The sequence below is a fragment of the Delphinapterus leucas genome, chromosome 1, assembly GCF_059928025.1.
Source record: "Delphinapterus leucas isolate spDelLeu-1000000601 "Yukka" chromosome 1, BTC_Dleu_Yukka2, whole genome shotgun sequence".
Taxonomy (NCBI): domain Eukaryota; kingdom Metazoa; phylum Chordata; class Mammalia; order Artiodactyla; family Monodontidae; genus Delphinapterus; species Delphinapterus leucas.
The window spans coordinates 75,057,717-75,074,334 of NC_143129.1; the positions used below are offsets into that span (position 1 = coordinate 75,057,717).

The window sequence follows — 16,618 nt, forward strand, 5'->3', positions numbered from 1 at the left end:
TTTCACTAGAAAAATAGTGACCTAATGAGCAATGCTAATTCTGATGATGCTCTCCAAGCCAAGCATGTTTAAATGTTAAGCTTAGTGATAATTTTACCAGTGCCCTTAGCTTCCTTCACAAAAAATTAACTGATTTAATTTTAAAGTCTGAACATTCTGTAAATTATTATTGCACATTGCATTAGAGATATTTTTCATACTATTGTTTTACAATTTTTTTTTATGATGATCACAATGCAGAACTGTTTTTAGGAAGAAATTCATGGTATATGTAAGATTTATTATGTTTAGTTTTGGTGTTTTGCTTTTAGTTCATCTTTGGTAGTTCTTGGAATGTTCATTGAAAAACTTCTGTTATGTTTTGTCAGAGCTTTGGTCTCTTATAAAAACCCCCAAACTGTTGGTTTAATATGTCCAAGGAAATCCTCAGTCTGCTTTCTTCAACACTCTGATTCTTCCTTAGCCACAGACTGGCAAATTTTAAAAAATTTAAATGATATAAACTTCTTTTACTAGAAAGCAACAGTACAATTCAAAATGGAAATCACATTTGTATAAAACACATCTGTATTAGTTTCCTTGGGGTGCTGTAACAAAGTACCATGACCTGGAGGGCCTAAAACAACAGAAATTTACTGTCTAACAGTTCTGGAGGCTAGAAATCTGAAATCAAGGTGTCAGCAGGGCTATGATTCCTCTGAAACCTGCAAGGGAATCCTTTGCCTCTTCCCACGTTTGGTGATTTGCCAGCAGTCCTTGGCGTTCCTTGGTTTGCAGCTGCATCCCTCCAATCTCTGTGTTTTGTCACAGGGCGTCCTCCCCATGTGTCTCTATCTTCATATTGCCATCTTCCTATAAGGACACCAGTCATATTGAATGGGGGCTCATTCTACTTCAGTATGATCCCATCCTAATGTAACTAATTACATCTGCAACAACCCTATTTCCCAATAAAATCACATTCTGAGATACTGAGGTGTTAGGACTTCAATATTTATCTTTTAGAGGGACACAATTCAACCCATCACAACATCCAATTAAAATATTTTTATATAAAAGGGTGAAATTTTACTTCAGAGTTTAAATAATATTAATTTATTCAGATATTGGAAAATTTGCATCACAAGATTTTCCATTAGAACATACAACCAAATAAATATACAACCAAATTCTAATTTTATACGTCAATACAATGTACCTTTTGTTTATGAGTAATTATATATTTTCATGGAATACATCTAACTACTTAGATTTATATTTTCTAAGACTATTATAAAAACATAAGAAATAAATTATGGAAAGAATCTTGTGATATAGATTACTCAAATCAGTAAGGTTCAGATTAAAATGATATAGAGTGAATATGCTTATCCACTTTAATAAAAATTATATATAATAAATTATAAAAATCAGATAACATATCAATTGTGCTCATTCTCGTTACTTAATTTGTAATAATCTAATGTAGTGTGAAGCTAAGATTTTATGAAACAACGCCGTAAAAGGCATGGTATTTCTTCTGCAAAAACGTGTGAACACATGTATCAAATTCTGGGGTTTGGCTTTTGGAGGTAAGTTAGAGCCATGTATTAACATCAGAAATCATTCCATTAACTTTATTAGACATCATGACTAAACTTTGTGCATACATGTGAAGAAGGAGAAAGACGTATACCTTAAAAGTCAATCAGTCTGTGCTTTTCATTTGTAAATGTGAAACAGGAGGTAGGAAAGGACAGCCTATGAGATGCCTCAAGAACAAATGTGTGCTCAGAGGGCTCGGTTCCAGGAAAAACTTACATGGAAGTTGAGGATTTGCAAGTCGATTCCCTTGGAAAGTCTTTGTGCATCCAAATTGTGAGTGTTACTGCTTGGCGAAGCTTATGTCACGTGGGGAACCTTAGCAGCAAATGATCTGGGAAATGTAGCTTTTAGCTTTCCAAGTAGGATAGGTTAGGAAGGTAAGCTAGGATGTGGGTCTTGAGTGAACCAAACTAGTTTACAAAATTTACCACTGTGGCCTTCAGTAGAAATTACCAACAGTGTGGCCTGAACTTCATGCTGAACAGACTTAACACTAAATCTGTGTGTGTGTGTGTACCTTATATTTAACATTGCGGTCTAAGAATCTCCTGGAAACTGTAGTAGCTGGCCCACAGGTACGTAGTCCTGTCCCTGTGAAGGGAGGTAAGATGATTCTTGAGTCCTGTAGCCAGAGATGAAGTGACTTTATTGGTGAGTGCAGACTAACTCATAAAACTATAAAGAACAACGCCTGCAAAGGAAGAACCTGGAAAGAATCTAGATAACTTTTTCTATGAGTGCTTTATCAGATTTCATCCAACATCTCATGTTAGTTATTTTTATTTCCTTACGTCTGTTTCATTACTGTTTATGGTAGCAAAGAAAAACAAAACCTAAAGCAAAAGGTCTGTAAATTTACATGGAGGGGGAATAGCAAATAAATGGAGTAGAACTGTTGAGAGACATTGATTCTGTAGCAAATCAAGTGAGAAGCTCAAGAGACTGAGTAGGTCTTTGAAGATGTAAAAATAAAATAATCCTCTAAGGAAAAGTAGAAATAAGAGGTATCCCCTGTGGAAGGAACGTAGAAAATGGACCCAGCGTGGCTAACAGGGACCCAAAGTAAAACGGAGCCAGGCAGTCATGACAGATCTGGTGTTCAATCACATACTTTGTGTTCTTAGAAAAACCACAGACAAACAACTATAAGGACTTATGATTCCGCTAAGGGTCCTACCTGGAAAAGCCCCCAATGAGAAGCTCCAGTGACAGCCAATCACAGAAGACTTGCAGTCAGGCTGAGCACTTGCAGTCAGGCTGCAAGGGCCATCCAGTCCCTTTTGCAAGTCCCCCAACTGTGACTTCTGCAGGTTTTGCTTCTGAAAATCCCTCACCTCTTTCACCCTCCAGGGATGTACGTTGGGCACATATACCCTGTTTGCAAACCTTGCAAACAATAAACCTTGTCTTTTGTTTTAAGACAACCCTGACTCTTTTCTGGGTTTTATTTATGATTTAGGACAACAAAGAACAGATGAAACAAGCTGAATCCATAGAGCTCATGAGAGGGATGTAAGAGCTGTTGGGACCTTAGGGTCCTCAATTATAAAGGAAGAGTTTTGGGCAAGGTGGTTGCACAACAAGGGTACTTTCAAGTCTGCTATTCATCAGTGAACACTCCCAAGGAGGTCGCATCATCACTGTTCCTGGCTCCTGGCCTGAATATGGACAGGGTTTCTGCCCTTCCAGGTCCTCCCAGTAGGACAGGGGAAGGGCAATAGCACTGGACCAGTGAGGAACACCAGGCTGTGTGGTTTCTGACAAGTCACCCAATATCTCTGAGGTGTAGGGGCTGGATAACCTCTAAAGTTCCTTCTAGCTCTGTTGTTAAATTGTGTTTCCCCCCGAAGCATGGGCTCTCTGTTCAGGTTGTTCCCTGAGACCTAGAAGTGGAGAAATGGGGAGCAGGGTGGGAACTCAGGCCATAATATGGAGACAGAGACATCCTTTTGTCCCATCCCAATACATTTCGCCTCCCTTGACTTTGAATCTGTACCTCTTGGAACAGGAGCTCTGCAGTCACAGGAATCTCTAATATGTAACCCACATAGACTTCCCTGCTGGGGATGATTTTCCTTCCTTTTCTGTTAAAGCTTCGAATCTTGGCCCTATAATGCAGTTTTGAAGCATTCTTTGCACTAGTAATCGTTCCCTTCCACACCTCTGCAGGGTCTGTATCCAGGTTGCCCCTGTCACAGCCCTTGGTGAAGGGAGACATGTCTATTCCATAAAATGGAAGTGAAAACTTTATTCCTTTTGGCTCAGTTTTTCCCTCCCTGGGCCTCCAAGAGGGGCCACATGGGCAGAGTGTAGCCAAGCCTGGGAAGACACAACTGGCTTCCCCTAATTACCCAGGTTTCCAATCATTTTCTCAGAGTTGGAACTCCAGCACAATGCAACCCTAATCGATGTCCCTTCTTTGGAATGATTCTGCTACCTTTAGCCCTGGAGCCCTGACTCCTGGTCCCAAGGGGGCGAGTCTGGGAAATTATTCACACACCAACATTGATGCCTCCCCATGCTGTGGATATAAGCCCAGAAAGGAGTAGGTCTTGAGAGGTGGCATCTGAGTCATCAAGGCCCTGGACATCAGCCTCCCACATCCTCTCCATGGACGTGTCCTCAAGACCTGATTGTACTCAGCCGGCACAGTGAGCAGACATGGTGAAGCTGTTGCCATGTTTCCTGGTGCTCATCAACCGTCAGTGTTCTTTGCTCAGGAAGGTAGAGTTTGGTGAAGGCTGTGCCTGTGGTCTGGCCTGAGGGAACTGAGTTTGCTCAAAGCTGGTCCAGGGAACTCTTAGCATGGAGGAGGGTTAAGGGAGAGAGTGAGGTATGTGGTCTCCTAATTTTGTGGAGAAGTGAGACAAGAGATCTTTGTGTTCCAGGTTGTCTAACTTCTTTCCTGTATCTCCTTTTCTCTCCAACAGAGAGGGGAAGGGTAGCCTTTGTGTTCCCCATCGAGTCACATGATTCCTTTGCTGCACTGGAGGTGGAGCCCATCAAGGCCTGGCACACAGTATATGACGGATTCTATGCTAACCTCACCCATGATATAGTCTCTAGGCATATAACAACCTGGAGCAAGAAAATGAGGTCCTCCTCTTTAAAGAAAAGATTGAAGTGTGTAGTGGGTTTGTGGGTGGTTCTGATACATTTTTCAAGATCCCATAGAGCTCTCCTGGTCCAAAGCACCTCTATGTGGACTGGGAGTCTGCCCCAGGGATTGCAGAGTCTGGGAGGATGGTAATCCCACAGTGAGGAGGAGTCTGGAGAAGGAAGGGATTCTCCATGGGGACAAAGGGAAGCATTTCCAGGGGAAGGAGCAGTATTCCTTTGGTGGTAACTTTGATAATCAGTCTTTGGTGGGAGACGTTGGAGATGTGAACTTGTGGGACTGTGCTGTCACCAGTTGAGATTAACAGTGTCTATCATGGTGAGACTTTCGGTCCTAATGTCCTGACCTTGGAGGGAACCAATGGCTGAGGTGCATGGCGAAGTGTTCACCAAGCCCCGGGTGTGGCCCCAAGGTTCTTTCAGATCCTCTCAGTGCTCATGTCCTGAAGGGCAAACCTCGGAGATTAAACCTCTCTCTCCCCATATGTCAGGCTCTTCAGTATTGTTTGCTGAACGTTTTGGAACCTTGCTTAAGCTCTGTTGGGACTGCTCTCCCTCCCCCCACACCCCCACGGCTTGTGGGATCTTAATTCCCCGACCAGGGATTGAACCCATGCCCTTAGCAGAGTCCTAACCGCTGGACCGCCAGGGAATTCCCTGTCCCTCTTCAATGCACCATCACTTGACGGGAGTGTTTGTTAGTAGGCAGCCTATTGAAGCAGTAATCACTGGGGATCAGAACTGAGGAAGATTTTGAGCTTAGAGGTACCTTAGAGACCACATGGAATCATGGTTTTCATACATTTCTTTTGAAAACTTGAGACCAAATAAGACTTTATGGCAACACCCCCCCCTCAAAAAACAACAACAACAACAAACAAAAACTGGTAGAAGCAATGTATATCTTTTTAAGCTGTTTAAATCTTCACTATTTTTTGGAAGGTGTTAGCTGTGGGTGAAATCCCTAATTCTTTCCCAGAGACCTTCTTTCCAAGCAACACAATTTGAAAAGTGATGCTTTAGACCAAAGCCCTTATGGCACAGAGTTTGAGGACCTAGAGAGGAAAGGAATGGATGCAAAAGTAATAGCCTAGCTCAGAGTGGAAATGAAATGCAGGTCTTCTGATTCCCTACATAGTGGATGTATTCTGGCTTTAGTCCCAGCCCCTTTCTTCCCATAACTAAGCCTCCACTCCACATCCAACGATGGGTTTTGGCAACTGTTGTTTCCAGTATGTGCTCTTAAATCACTGACTACATTTGATTTGGACCCATGGTGATCTCCTGACCCAAACTGGACTAGGTGGATTATTTCTCTATTCATACTTTTGAATTAAGAGTGAGAGATTCTCCTTCAGTTTGAGCAGAGTTGAAAGGTGGAGAGAGAGAATTTCCTGGATTCCTGGTTCTTGTTCCTGATAAAAGTGCTTTCAAAAATAGAAAATCCCATATAAATGATCTCATATGATATTCAATCTCTCTGTGAATATTTCTCAATGTTGACATTTATGCTGTAATACAATATATCATGGAGAAAATTTGTTCTTTAGAATTATATCCTAAAAAGTAATAGGGATTATGGGGGTAAATATGGTTTAGGACATAACATCAAAAACTTATGCAATGATGTAATTGGCTCAATGTCAAAAACAGTGACTATTCCAATAAAACTATTATCATTCATATATCAAGTTACAATAACCAAATAGTGGACTTTACCTTAAAAAAACCCAGATAAATCTAACTTGATAGAGAGGTGTATAAGTAAAGGTTGAGTAGTGGAGATAAAGGCAAAATGCATCAAGATGAGAGACAGCACAGAAAGTACTTCTAAGACAGAGCACATGCCCAGGTGGACCCAGGAAGAATATTTGGTTCCGCATTCCTCCAGTTTGCTGTATTCCCTTGTGTTGGTGTACTTTATGATAGCTGCTGTTACTTGGTGGTAGAAAATAGTAACTGGCTGAGAAAAAACAATGATGCAACATCTATATTACACTGATATCATTCCCTTACTTATCAGTCATACCTGAATTAGTTCTTGTCCCAAAGCAAGATCTGTAGCTGAACAGAGTGTACTAAAGACCAGTGGTGGTGGTGCTGGAATTTCTGTATTCAAGGGGCTTAGGAGTGGCAGTCTGGTTGAAAAGGGGTACTAGGGGGTACTATATTGAAGCTACATTTGAATAGCAAGTATATTTTATTATTTATTTTTTACCTAAGTCACATCATCCCCTCCAAATTTGGCTCTGGCTTTGTTAATTACATAAGAAAGTGATGTGGCAGAAAGAATGCTGTTCAGAGATGGCCTGGAGCATCGAAAGCTCATGAAGTGATTTTTTTTTTTTTTAATTTATTTAGTTTTGGCTGTGTTGAGCCTTTGCTGCTGCACGCGGGCTTTCTCTAGTTGCGGCGAGCGGGGGCTATTCTTCGTTGTGGTGCGCAGGCTTCTCATTACGTAGCTTCTCTTGTTGCAGAGCACAGGCTCTAGGTGCGTGGGCTTCAGTAGTTGTGGCATGAGGGCCCAGTAGTTGTGGCTCGCTGGCTCAGTAGTCGTGGCTCACTGGCTGTAGAGCACAGGCTCAGTAATTGTGGCACATGGGCTTAGTTGCTCCATGGCATGTGGGATCTTCCTGGACCAGGGATCGAACCCATGTCCCCTGCATTGGCAGGCAGATTCTTAACCACTGACCCACCAGGGAAGTCCCGATGTGATTTCTTAAGTAGTGTATTTGGCCCTACGGGCTGAGATTCAGAAGCATCAACAACCATTTCAGTTCAGAGATCTGCTTAGGGTGATGACCAAGATGAAACAAAAGGGAGGACAGGAGAGAGACCTTTCCCAAATGTACTTTACCAGCCTGAACAGTTCTTCAGGAAGAGGCCATGGCAGCAGCTTCTGGGGCCCAGAACCAAACATTCCTGCCCTGAATGTACTTCTGAGGCTGTGCCATTAGGTGGGAGCTCCCAGGGGGTGTCAGAAACAGGAGATGTCAAAAACATAAGGCTCAAAGGAATGGATGGGAATCAATAGTATTTGATCACACAGAAAGAAAAAGGAAGATGTATCAAATGAGACATGGTGATGGGCATTGCCAACATCCTAGATTACTAAACTGTTCAAAAGGTTTCCAATGTCCCCAGTGCTGCTCTCAGAGTGAGCAGAAGTAGAATTCTCTCCCAGCAGGGGTAAATCCATGGACTTCAGATTAATCTCTCAAGCGATTGCTCCCAAATGAGTTTATATATTGACTCAGGACAATCGACATCAGTTCACTTGTGTCTTGTGAAGCTAAACCAAAATTTTCTTCAACTATTTTCATTCTCTCAACCATTACAGGTTTCTATTATTGTCTTTGGCAACATTGAGTCCTGGGTTTGGAGAAAATAATTTTGTCTGGGATATCTGATTTAGTAGCTGTGGTAGTAGCTTGTTTTCTACATTTTGTAGGTGGGAGTCAATGCTGTGGTAATCTTGTATGCTCTGTTGAACTCTTTGAACTGTTTGAAGAAAGAGCTCATTCAACTTTGCAGGGCTTGTAGGAGCCATGCTCCTCTTGGTGGAAGAAGCCCAGGCTGCAGATACTAATGGAATGTGTCTCTGCAGTGTGATGCTGGCTTAGACAAAGCAGAATTAGAAGTTGGGGAGAATGAATTTAAAGGCTAATTTCTTTGGATTTTTAACTCACAAGGTGAGAAAATTTGACTTTGGACTTTACTTACGAGGGAATGTAATTTTTAGACTTTAATCTCTCCCTGGAAATTTAATGATGAAGAGTTTTGTATTTAGATTTGCGGCATTATATGTTGTGGGCAATTATTACTGAAACACATTAATACTGTCATTTAATTTCATTGCAGAACATTTGACGGAACCATATTTGGATGATATGACTAGAAATAATTTGAACTGGGAACAGTAGGGAGTTAATTTTAGACTTGGTTGTAGCATGGCCTCAGAGTTAATTTAATTATTCTATTATTCTGACTATTATTCTGCCAGCAGTCATAGGAGAATTTATAAAGGAGCACTGGGGATAGTTACATCTCTGGCTGGTCACAGGTATATTAATTGAGCCATTTTAGATTAAAAGAACAAAAGATAGAGGTATTTTTGAATGAAATATTTGCTCCCCATTCCTGTTGTTTCCTTCCACAGGATGAAAGCAGCATTAGAGGAATGTCCCTGACCTCACTTCCCTTATCCTCATTCATCTCCAGGGGAGAAGTCAGTCATGTCCTGCAGCTGGCTAACACAGGCTTGGTACACTTCTTCCCAACTCTACATTCAGTGACATCACATTGGTAGTTTGAAATCAGCCCTAGTGGGAGTATTTAAAGCATAGAACCAGCAAACACTACAAATCAGGGCTTTTTGTTCCAGATAACCAGTTTACCAGCAGTATATCTGTCATTTACTCTGAAAGGAATAACTTGTCCTATTATTGACTTTGGGATAAGGAACTGAGCATATGTATGTCAGTCCTTTTCTCTCCCCTCCGTGTGTGTGTGTGTGTGTGTGTGTGTGTGTGTGTGTGTGTGTGTTGGGACCTACCTGTCTGCAAATAGCACTTGTTTGGGTCTACTCTCAGCTATTTGGTGACTTTGACAGTAAATACTCTTCACCTATGAGGAGTAATCTGTCTGGTCTAGCACCACCTGGGACTGGGTGAGTAAAGCTTTTTATATCTGGGGATTGGTATTAAGTCATCTTCACCAACCAAGTCCCCCAGCCCCTTCAGTTTTAAAGTCAATGCTTTGAACTCTGTCTGCCTTCTTAATTTCTCTCAATTGGTTCAAAACTCAGTTGGAAAGGAGAGTAGAATTTATAAGCATCCTTATACCTCAACACTTGCATTTTCTCTCTTGAGTTTTTTGGAAGTTGTATGTATATACATTCTTCTACTGGTTATTTTTAACTTAAAAATATTCCATTTTTTTTCTAAATTATATTTTTTATTTTGAGAAATGATCCTACCAAGAACTGGAAATTTGCATCAGAATTTTTAAAACTAAAACTCAAATAATTTAAAGAAAACTTTACCCTCTGTCCCAGTGCTGTCTTTCTTACATATTTTTTCAATAAGTTGACATTTTTAAAATAAACTTTTAATTTTGAAATAATTTTATATTTATAGATAAGTTGCGAAAATAAGGCAGAGAGTTCCTTTATGCCCTTTACCCAATTTCCTTTAATTTTAACATCTTGAATTACAGTGGTACATTTGTCAAAACTAAGAAAATCAGCATTGGTCCATTACTATAAATTGAACTCCAGTTTTCATTCAGATTTCCCTGGTTTTTATACTAACGTCCTTTTTCTGTTCAAGGATTCCATCCAGGACATGACGTTACCTTCAGTCATCATGTGTCCTGAGCCTCACTGGTCTGTGACAATTTTTGGGTCTTTCCTTGTGTTTCACAACCTTGACAGTTCTGAAGAGTACTGGTCAGGTATTTCGTAGGAAGTCCCTCAATTTGAGATTATCTTATGTTTCCCTCCTTATTAGACTGGAGTTGTGGGTTTTTAGCATAAATGATTTATTAAAAAATACTTTATAAACACAATACATATGTAGATATTTATATACATTATATAATATTATCTTGAATTCTAAAAGCTGAGTAATAGATAACATTTAAGTAGCTTTTATAACTTGCCTTTTTTATTCAACTTTGTCTTAAGAGTCAGCCCTTTTGAAATACAGGCTTTTTTTTTTTTTTGCTATAATGTGATATGTGCATTTCTGAAAATCCTCATGTTCAGCATAATTGTGCACTAAAAATAGCAGGGTTTGTTGGATAACTAGACCATAGGTAATTAGGGACAGACCACTCAAAACCTACGCATGGGAGACCTTCAAGATGGCAGAGGAGTAAGACACGGAGATCACCTTCTTCCCCACAAATACATCAGAAATACATCTACATGTGGAACAACTCCTACAGAACACCTACCGAACGTTGGCAGAGGACCTCAGACCTCCCAAAAGGCAAGAACCTCCCCAAGTGCCTGGGTAGGGCAAAAGAAAAAAAAAAAAACAGAGACAAAAGAATAGGGACAGGACCTGCACCTCTGGGAGGGAGCTGTGAAGGAGGAAAGGTTTCCACACACTACAAAGCCCCTTCACTTGCGGAGATGAGGGGGTGGCGGAGGGGAAGCTTTGGAGCCACAGAGGAGAGCGCAGCAACAGGGTTACAGAAGGCAAAGCAGAGAGATTCCCGCACAGAGGATTGGTGCCGACCAGCACTCACCAGCCAGAGAGGCTTGTCTGCTACCCTCCGGTACAGGGTTGGGCTGGGAGCTGAGGCTTGGGCTTTGGAGGTCAGATCCCAGGGAGAGGACTGGAGTTGGCTGCATGAACAAAGCCTGAAGGGGCTAGTGCGCCACAGCTAACTGTGAGGGAGTCCAGGAAAAAGTATGGAACTGCCTAAGAGGCAAGAGACAATTGTTTGGGGGTGCAGGAGGACAGGGGATTCAGAGCACCGCCTAAACGAGCTCCAGAGATGGACGCGAGCTGCGGCTGTCAGCGCAGACACCAGAGACTGGCATGAAACGCTAAGGCTGCTGCTGCAGCCACCAAGAAGCCTGTGTGGTGATCCAGGGACAACTTCCCCAGGAGAACACATGGTGCGCCTCAGGCTATTGCAACATCACACCGGCCTCTGCCACCGCAGGCTCGCCCCACATCCATACCCCCCACCCCCGGCCTGAGTGAGCCAGAACCCCCGAATCAGCTGCTACTTTAACCCCGTCCTGTCTGAGCGAAGAACAGACGCCCTCAGGCAACCTACAGGCCGAGGCAGGGCCAAATCCAAAGCTGAACCCCAGGAGCTGTGCGAACAAGGAAGAGAAAGGGCAATTTCTCCCAGCAGCCTCAGGAGCAGCGGATTAAATCTCCACAGTCAACTTGATGTACCCTGTATCTGTGGAATAGCTGAATAGACAACGAATCATACCAAGATTGAGGTGGTGGACGTTGGGAGCAACTGTAAATTTGGGTTTTCTTTTCTGCATCTAAGTTGTTTCTGGTCTTATGCTTATCTTAGTTTAGTATTTAGAGTTTATTTTCATTGGTAGATTTGTTTATTGATTTGGTTGCTCTCTTCCTTTTTTGTAAATATATATATATATATATTTTTTTCATTTTTTCTCTTTTTGTGAATGTGTATGTGTATGCTTCTTTGTGTGATTTTGTCTGCATAGCTTTACTTTTACCATTTGTCCTAGGGTTCTGTCTGCCAATTTTTTTTTTAAATATATTTTTTAGCACTTGTTATCACTGGTGGATTTGTTTTTTGGTTTGGTTACTCTCATTTCTTTTCTTTTTTCATTTTTTTCTCTTTATTACTTTAATTTTTTTTTTATTTTAATAACTTTATTTTATCTTCTTATTTTTTCCTTCCTTCTTTCTTCTTTCTCCCCTTTCTTCTGAGCCATGTGGCTGACAGGGTCTTTGTGCTCCAGCCGGGTGTCAGGCCTGTGCCTCTCAGGTGAGAGAGCCAAGTTCAGGACACTGGTCCATGAGAGACCTCCTGGCTCCATGTAATATATAATGGCAAAAGCTCTCGCAGAGATCTCCACCTCAATGCTAAGACCCAGCTCCACTCAATGACCAACAAGCTACAGTGCTGGACACACTATGCCAAACAACTAACAAGACAGGAACAGAACCCCACTCATCAGCAGAGAGGCTCCCTAAATTCATAATAAAGTCACAGACACCCCAAAACACACCACCAGATGCAGTCCTGCCCACCAGAAAGACAAGATCCAGCCTCATCCACCAGAACACAGACACCAGCCTGCCCCACCAGGAAGCCTACACAGCTCACTGAACCAACCTTAGCCACTGGGGGAAGACACCAAAAACAATGGGAAAGACCAGCCTGCAGCCTGCAAAAGGAAACCCTAAACACAGTAAGTTAAGGAAAATGAGAAGACAGAGAGACACATAGCTGATGAAGGAGCAAGGTAAAAACCCACCAGACCAATAAATGAAGAGGAAATAGGTAGTCTACCTGAAAAGTAATTCAGATTAAAGATACTAAAGATGATCCAAAATTTTGGAAATAAAATGGAAAAAATAAAAGAAATGTTTAATAACGACCTAGAAGAACTAAAGAACAACAAACAATGATGAACAACATAATAAATGAAATTAAAAATTCTCTAGAAGGAGTCAATAGCAGAATAACTGAGGCAGAAGAGCAGATAAGTGACCTGGAATATAAAATAGTGGAAATAACCACCACAGAGCAGAATAAAGAAAAAAGAATGAAAAGATTTGAGGACAGTCTCAGAGACCTCTGGGCCAATATTAAATGCACCAACATTCAAATTATAAGGGTCCCAGAAGAAGAAGAGAAAAAGAAAGGGATTGAGAAAATATTTGAAGAGACTATAGTTGAAAACTTCCCTAATATGGGAAAGGAAATAGTCAATCAAGTCCAGGAAGTGCAGAGTCCCATACTGGATAAATCCAAGGAGAAACATGCCAAGACACATATTAATCAAACTGTCAAAAATTAAATACAAAGAAAAAATATTAGAAGCAGCAAGGGAAAAACAACCAATAACGTACAAGGGAATCCCCATAAGGTTAACAGCTGATCTTTCAGCAGAAACTCTGCAAGCCAGAAGGGAGTGGCAGGACATATTTAAAGTGATGAAAGGGTAAAACCTACAACCAAGATTACTCTACCCAGCAAGGATCTCATTCAGATTTGACAGAGAAATTATAACCTTTACAGACAAGCAAAAGCTAAGAGAATTCAGGACCACCAAGTCAGCTTTACAACAACTGCTAAAGGAACTTGTCTAGGCAGGAAACACAAGAGAAGGAAAAGACCTACAATAACAAACCCAAAATAATTAAGAAAATGGTAATAAGAACATACATATCAATAACTACCTGAATGTAAATGGCTTAAATGCTCCAACCAAAAGACATAGACTGCTGAAGGGATACAAAAAAAAGACCCATATATATGCTGTCTACAAGAGACCCACTTCAGACCTAGGGACACAAACAGACTGAAAGTGAGAGGATGGAAAAAGATATTCCATGCATATGGAAATCAAAAGAAAGCTGGAGCAGCAATTCTCATATCAGACAAAATAGACTTTAAAATAAAGACTATTGCAAGAGACAAAGAAGGACACTACATAATGATCAAGGGATCAATCCAAGAAGAAGATATAAAAATTGTAAATATTTATGCACCCAACAGAGGAGCACCTCAATACATAAGGCAAATGTTAACAGCCATAAAAGGGGAAATTGACAGTAGCACAATCATAGTAGGGGACTTTAACACTCCACTTTCACCAATGGACACATCATCCAAAATGAAAATGAATAAGGAAACACAAGCTTTAAATGATACATTAAACAAGAGGAACTTAATTGATATTTATAGGACATTCCATCCAAAAACAACAGAATACACTATCTTCTCAAATGCTTATGGAACATTCCCCAGGATAGATCATATCATGGGTCACAAATCAAGCCTTGGTAAATTTAAGAAAACTGAAATCGTATCAAGTATCTTTTCTGACCACAACCCTAAGAGACTAGGTATCAATTACAGGAAAAAAAATCTGTAAAAAATACAAATACATGGAGGTTAAACTACACACTACTAAATAACCAAGAGATCATGAGAGAAATCAAAGAGAAATCAAAAAATATCTATAAACAAATGACAATGAAAACACAATGACCCAAAACCTATGGGATGCAGCAAAAGAAGTTCTAAGAGGGAAGTTTATAGCAAATCAATCCTACCTCAAGAAACAAGAAACATCTCAAATAAACAACCTAACCTTACACCTAAAGCAATTAGAGAATGAAGAAGAACAACAAAAAAACCCAAAGTTAGCAGAAGGAAAGAAATCATAGCATAAAAATGAGATCAGAAATAAATGAAAAAGAAATGAAGGAAACAATAGCAAAGGTCAGTAAAACTAAAAGCTGAGTCTTCGAGAAGATAGATAAACAAAACTGATAAACCATTAGCCAGATTCATCAAGAAAAAAAGGGAGAAGACTCAAATCAACAGAATTAGAAATGAAAAAGGAGAAGTAACAACTGACACCACAGAAATAAAAAGGATCATGAGAGATTACTACAAGCAACTATATGCCAATCAAATGGACAACCTGGAAGAAATGGACCAATTCTTAGAAAAGCACAACCTTCTGAGACTGAACCAGAAAGAAATAGAATATAAACTGACAAATCACAAGCACTGAAATTGAGACTGTGATTAAAAATCTTCCAACAAACAAAAGCCCAGGACCAGATGGCTTAACAGGCAAATTCTATCAAACATTTACAGAAGAGCTAACACCTACCCTTCTCAAACTCTTCCAAAATATAGCAGAGGGAGGAACACTCCCAAACTCATTCTACGAGGCCACCATCACCCTGATACCAAAACCAGACAAAGATGTCACAAAGAAAGAAAACTACAGGTCAATATCACTGATGAACATAGATGCAAAAATGCTCAACAAAATACTAGCAAACAGAATCCAACAACACATTAAAAGGGTCATACACCATGATCAAGTGGGGTTTATCCCAGGAATGCAAGCATTCTTCAATATATGCAAATCAATCAATGTGATACACCATATTAACAAATTGAAGGAGAAAAACCATATGATCATCTCAATAGATGCAGAGAAAGCTTTCAACAAAATTCAACACCCATTTATGATAAAAACCCTGCAGAAAGTAGGCATAGAGGGAACTTTCCTCAACATAATAAAGGCCGTAATGACAAACCCACAGCCAACATCGTCCTCAATGGTGAAAAACTTAAACCGTTTCCACTAAGATCAGGAACAAGACAAGGTTGCCCACTCTCACCACTGTTATTCAACATGGTGTTGGAAGTTTTAGCCACAGCAATCAGAGAAGAAAAAGAAGTAAAAGGAATCCAAATCAGAAAAGAAGAAGTAAAGCTGTCACTGTTTGCAGATGATATGATACTATACATAGAGAATACTAAAGATGCTACCAGAAAACTACTAGAGTGAATCAATGAATTTGGTAACGTAGTAGGATACAAAAATAATACACAAAAATCTCTTGCATGCCTATACACTAATGATGAAAAATCTGAAAGAGAAATTAAGAAAACACTCTCATTTACCATTGCAACAAAAAGAATAAAATACCTAGGAATAAACCTACCTAAGGAGACAAAAGACCTGTATGCATAAAACTATAAGACACTGATGAAAGAAATCAAAGATGATAGAAACAGATGGAGAGATATACCATGTTCTTGGATTGGAAGAATCAACATTGTGAAAATGACTATGCTACCCAAAGCAATCTACAGATTCAGTGTAATCCCTATGAAACTACCAATGGCATTTTCCACAGAACTAGAAGAAAAAAAATCACTATTTGTATGGAAACACAAAAGACCCCGAATAGCCAAAGCAATCTTGAGAAAGAAAAATGGAGCTGGAGGAGTCAGGCTTCCTGACTTCAGACTATACTACAAAGTTACAGTAATCAAGACAGTATGGTACTGTCACAAAAACAGAAATATGGATCAATGAAACAGAATAGAAAGCCCAGAGATAAATTCATGCACCTATGGTCACCTAATCTATGACAAAGGAGGCAAGAATATACAATGGAGAAAAGACAGCCTCTTCAATAAGTGCTGCTGGGAAAACTGGACAGCTACATCTAAAAGAATGAAATTAGAACACTCCCTAACACCATACACAAAAATAAACTCAAAATGGATTAAAGACCTAAATGTAAGGCCAGACACTATAAAACTCTTAGAGGAAAACATAGGCAGAGCACTCTATGACATAAATCACAGCAAGATCCTTTTTGACCCACCTCCTAGAGAAATGGAAATAAAAACAAAAATAAAC

At 40.2% G+C, this 16,618-nt stretch overlaps 1 protein-coding gene across 1 annotated transcript; it reads left to right on the forward strand.

Annotated features, from left to right (window-relative positions):
• The first annotated feature begins 4,245 nt into the window (after positions 1–4,245).
• On the forward strand, positions 4,246–15,437 carry LOC149750594 (C-reactive protein-like). Its single transcript, XM_089906725.1, is given in 4 exon segments — positions 4,246–4,285; positions 4,515–4,634; positions 4,637–4,707; positions 4,740–15,437. Coding segments are annotated over 4 exon segments (492 nt in total). The 3' UTR covers positions 5,001–15,437.
• Positions 15,438–16,618: the final 1,181 nt, after the last annotated feature.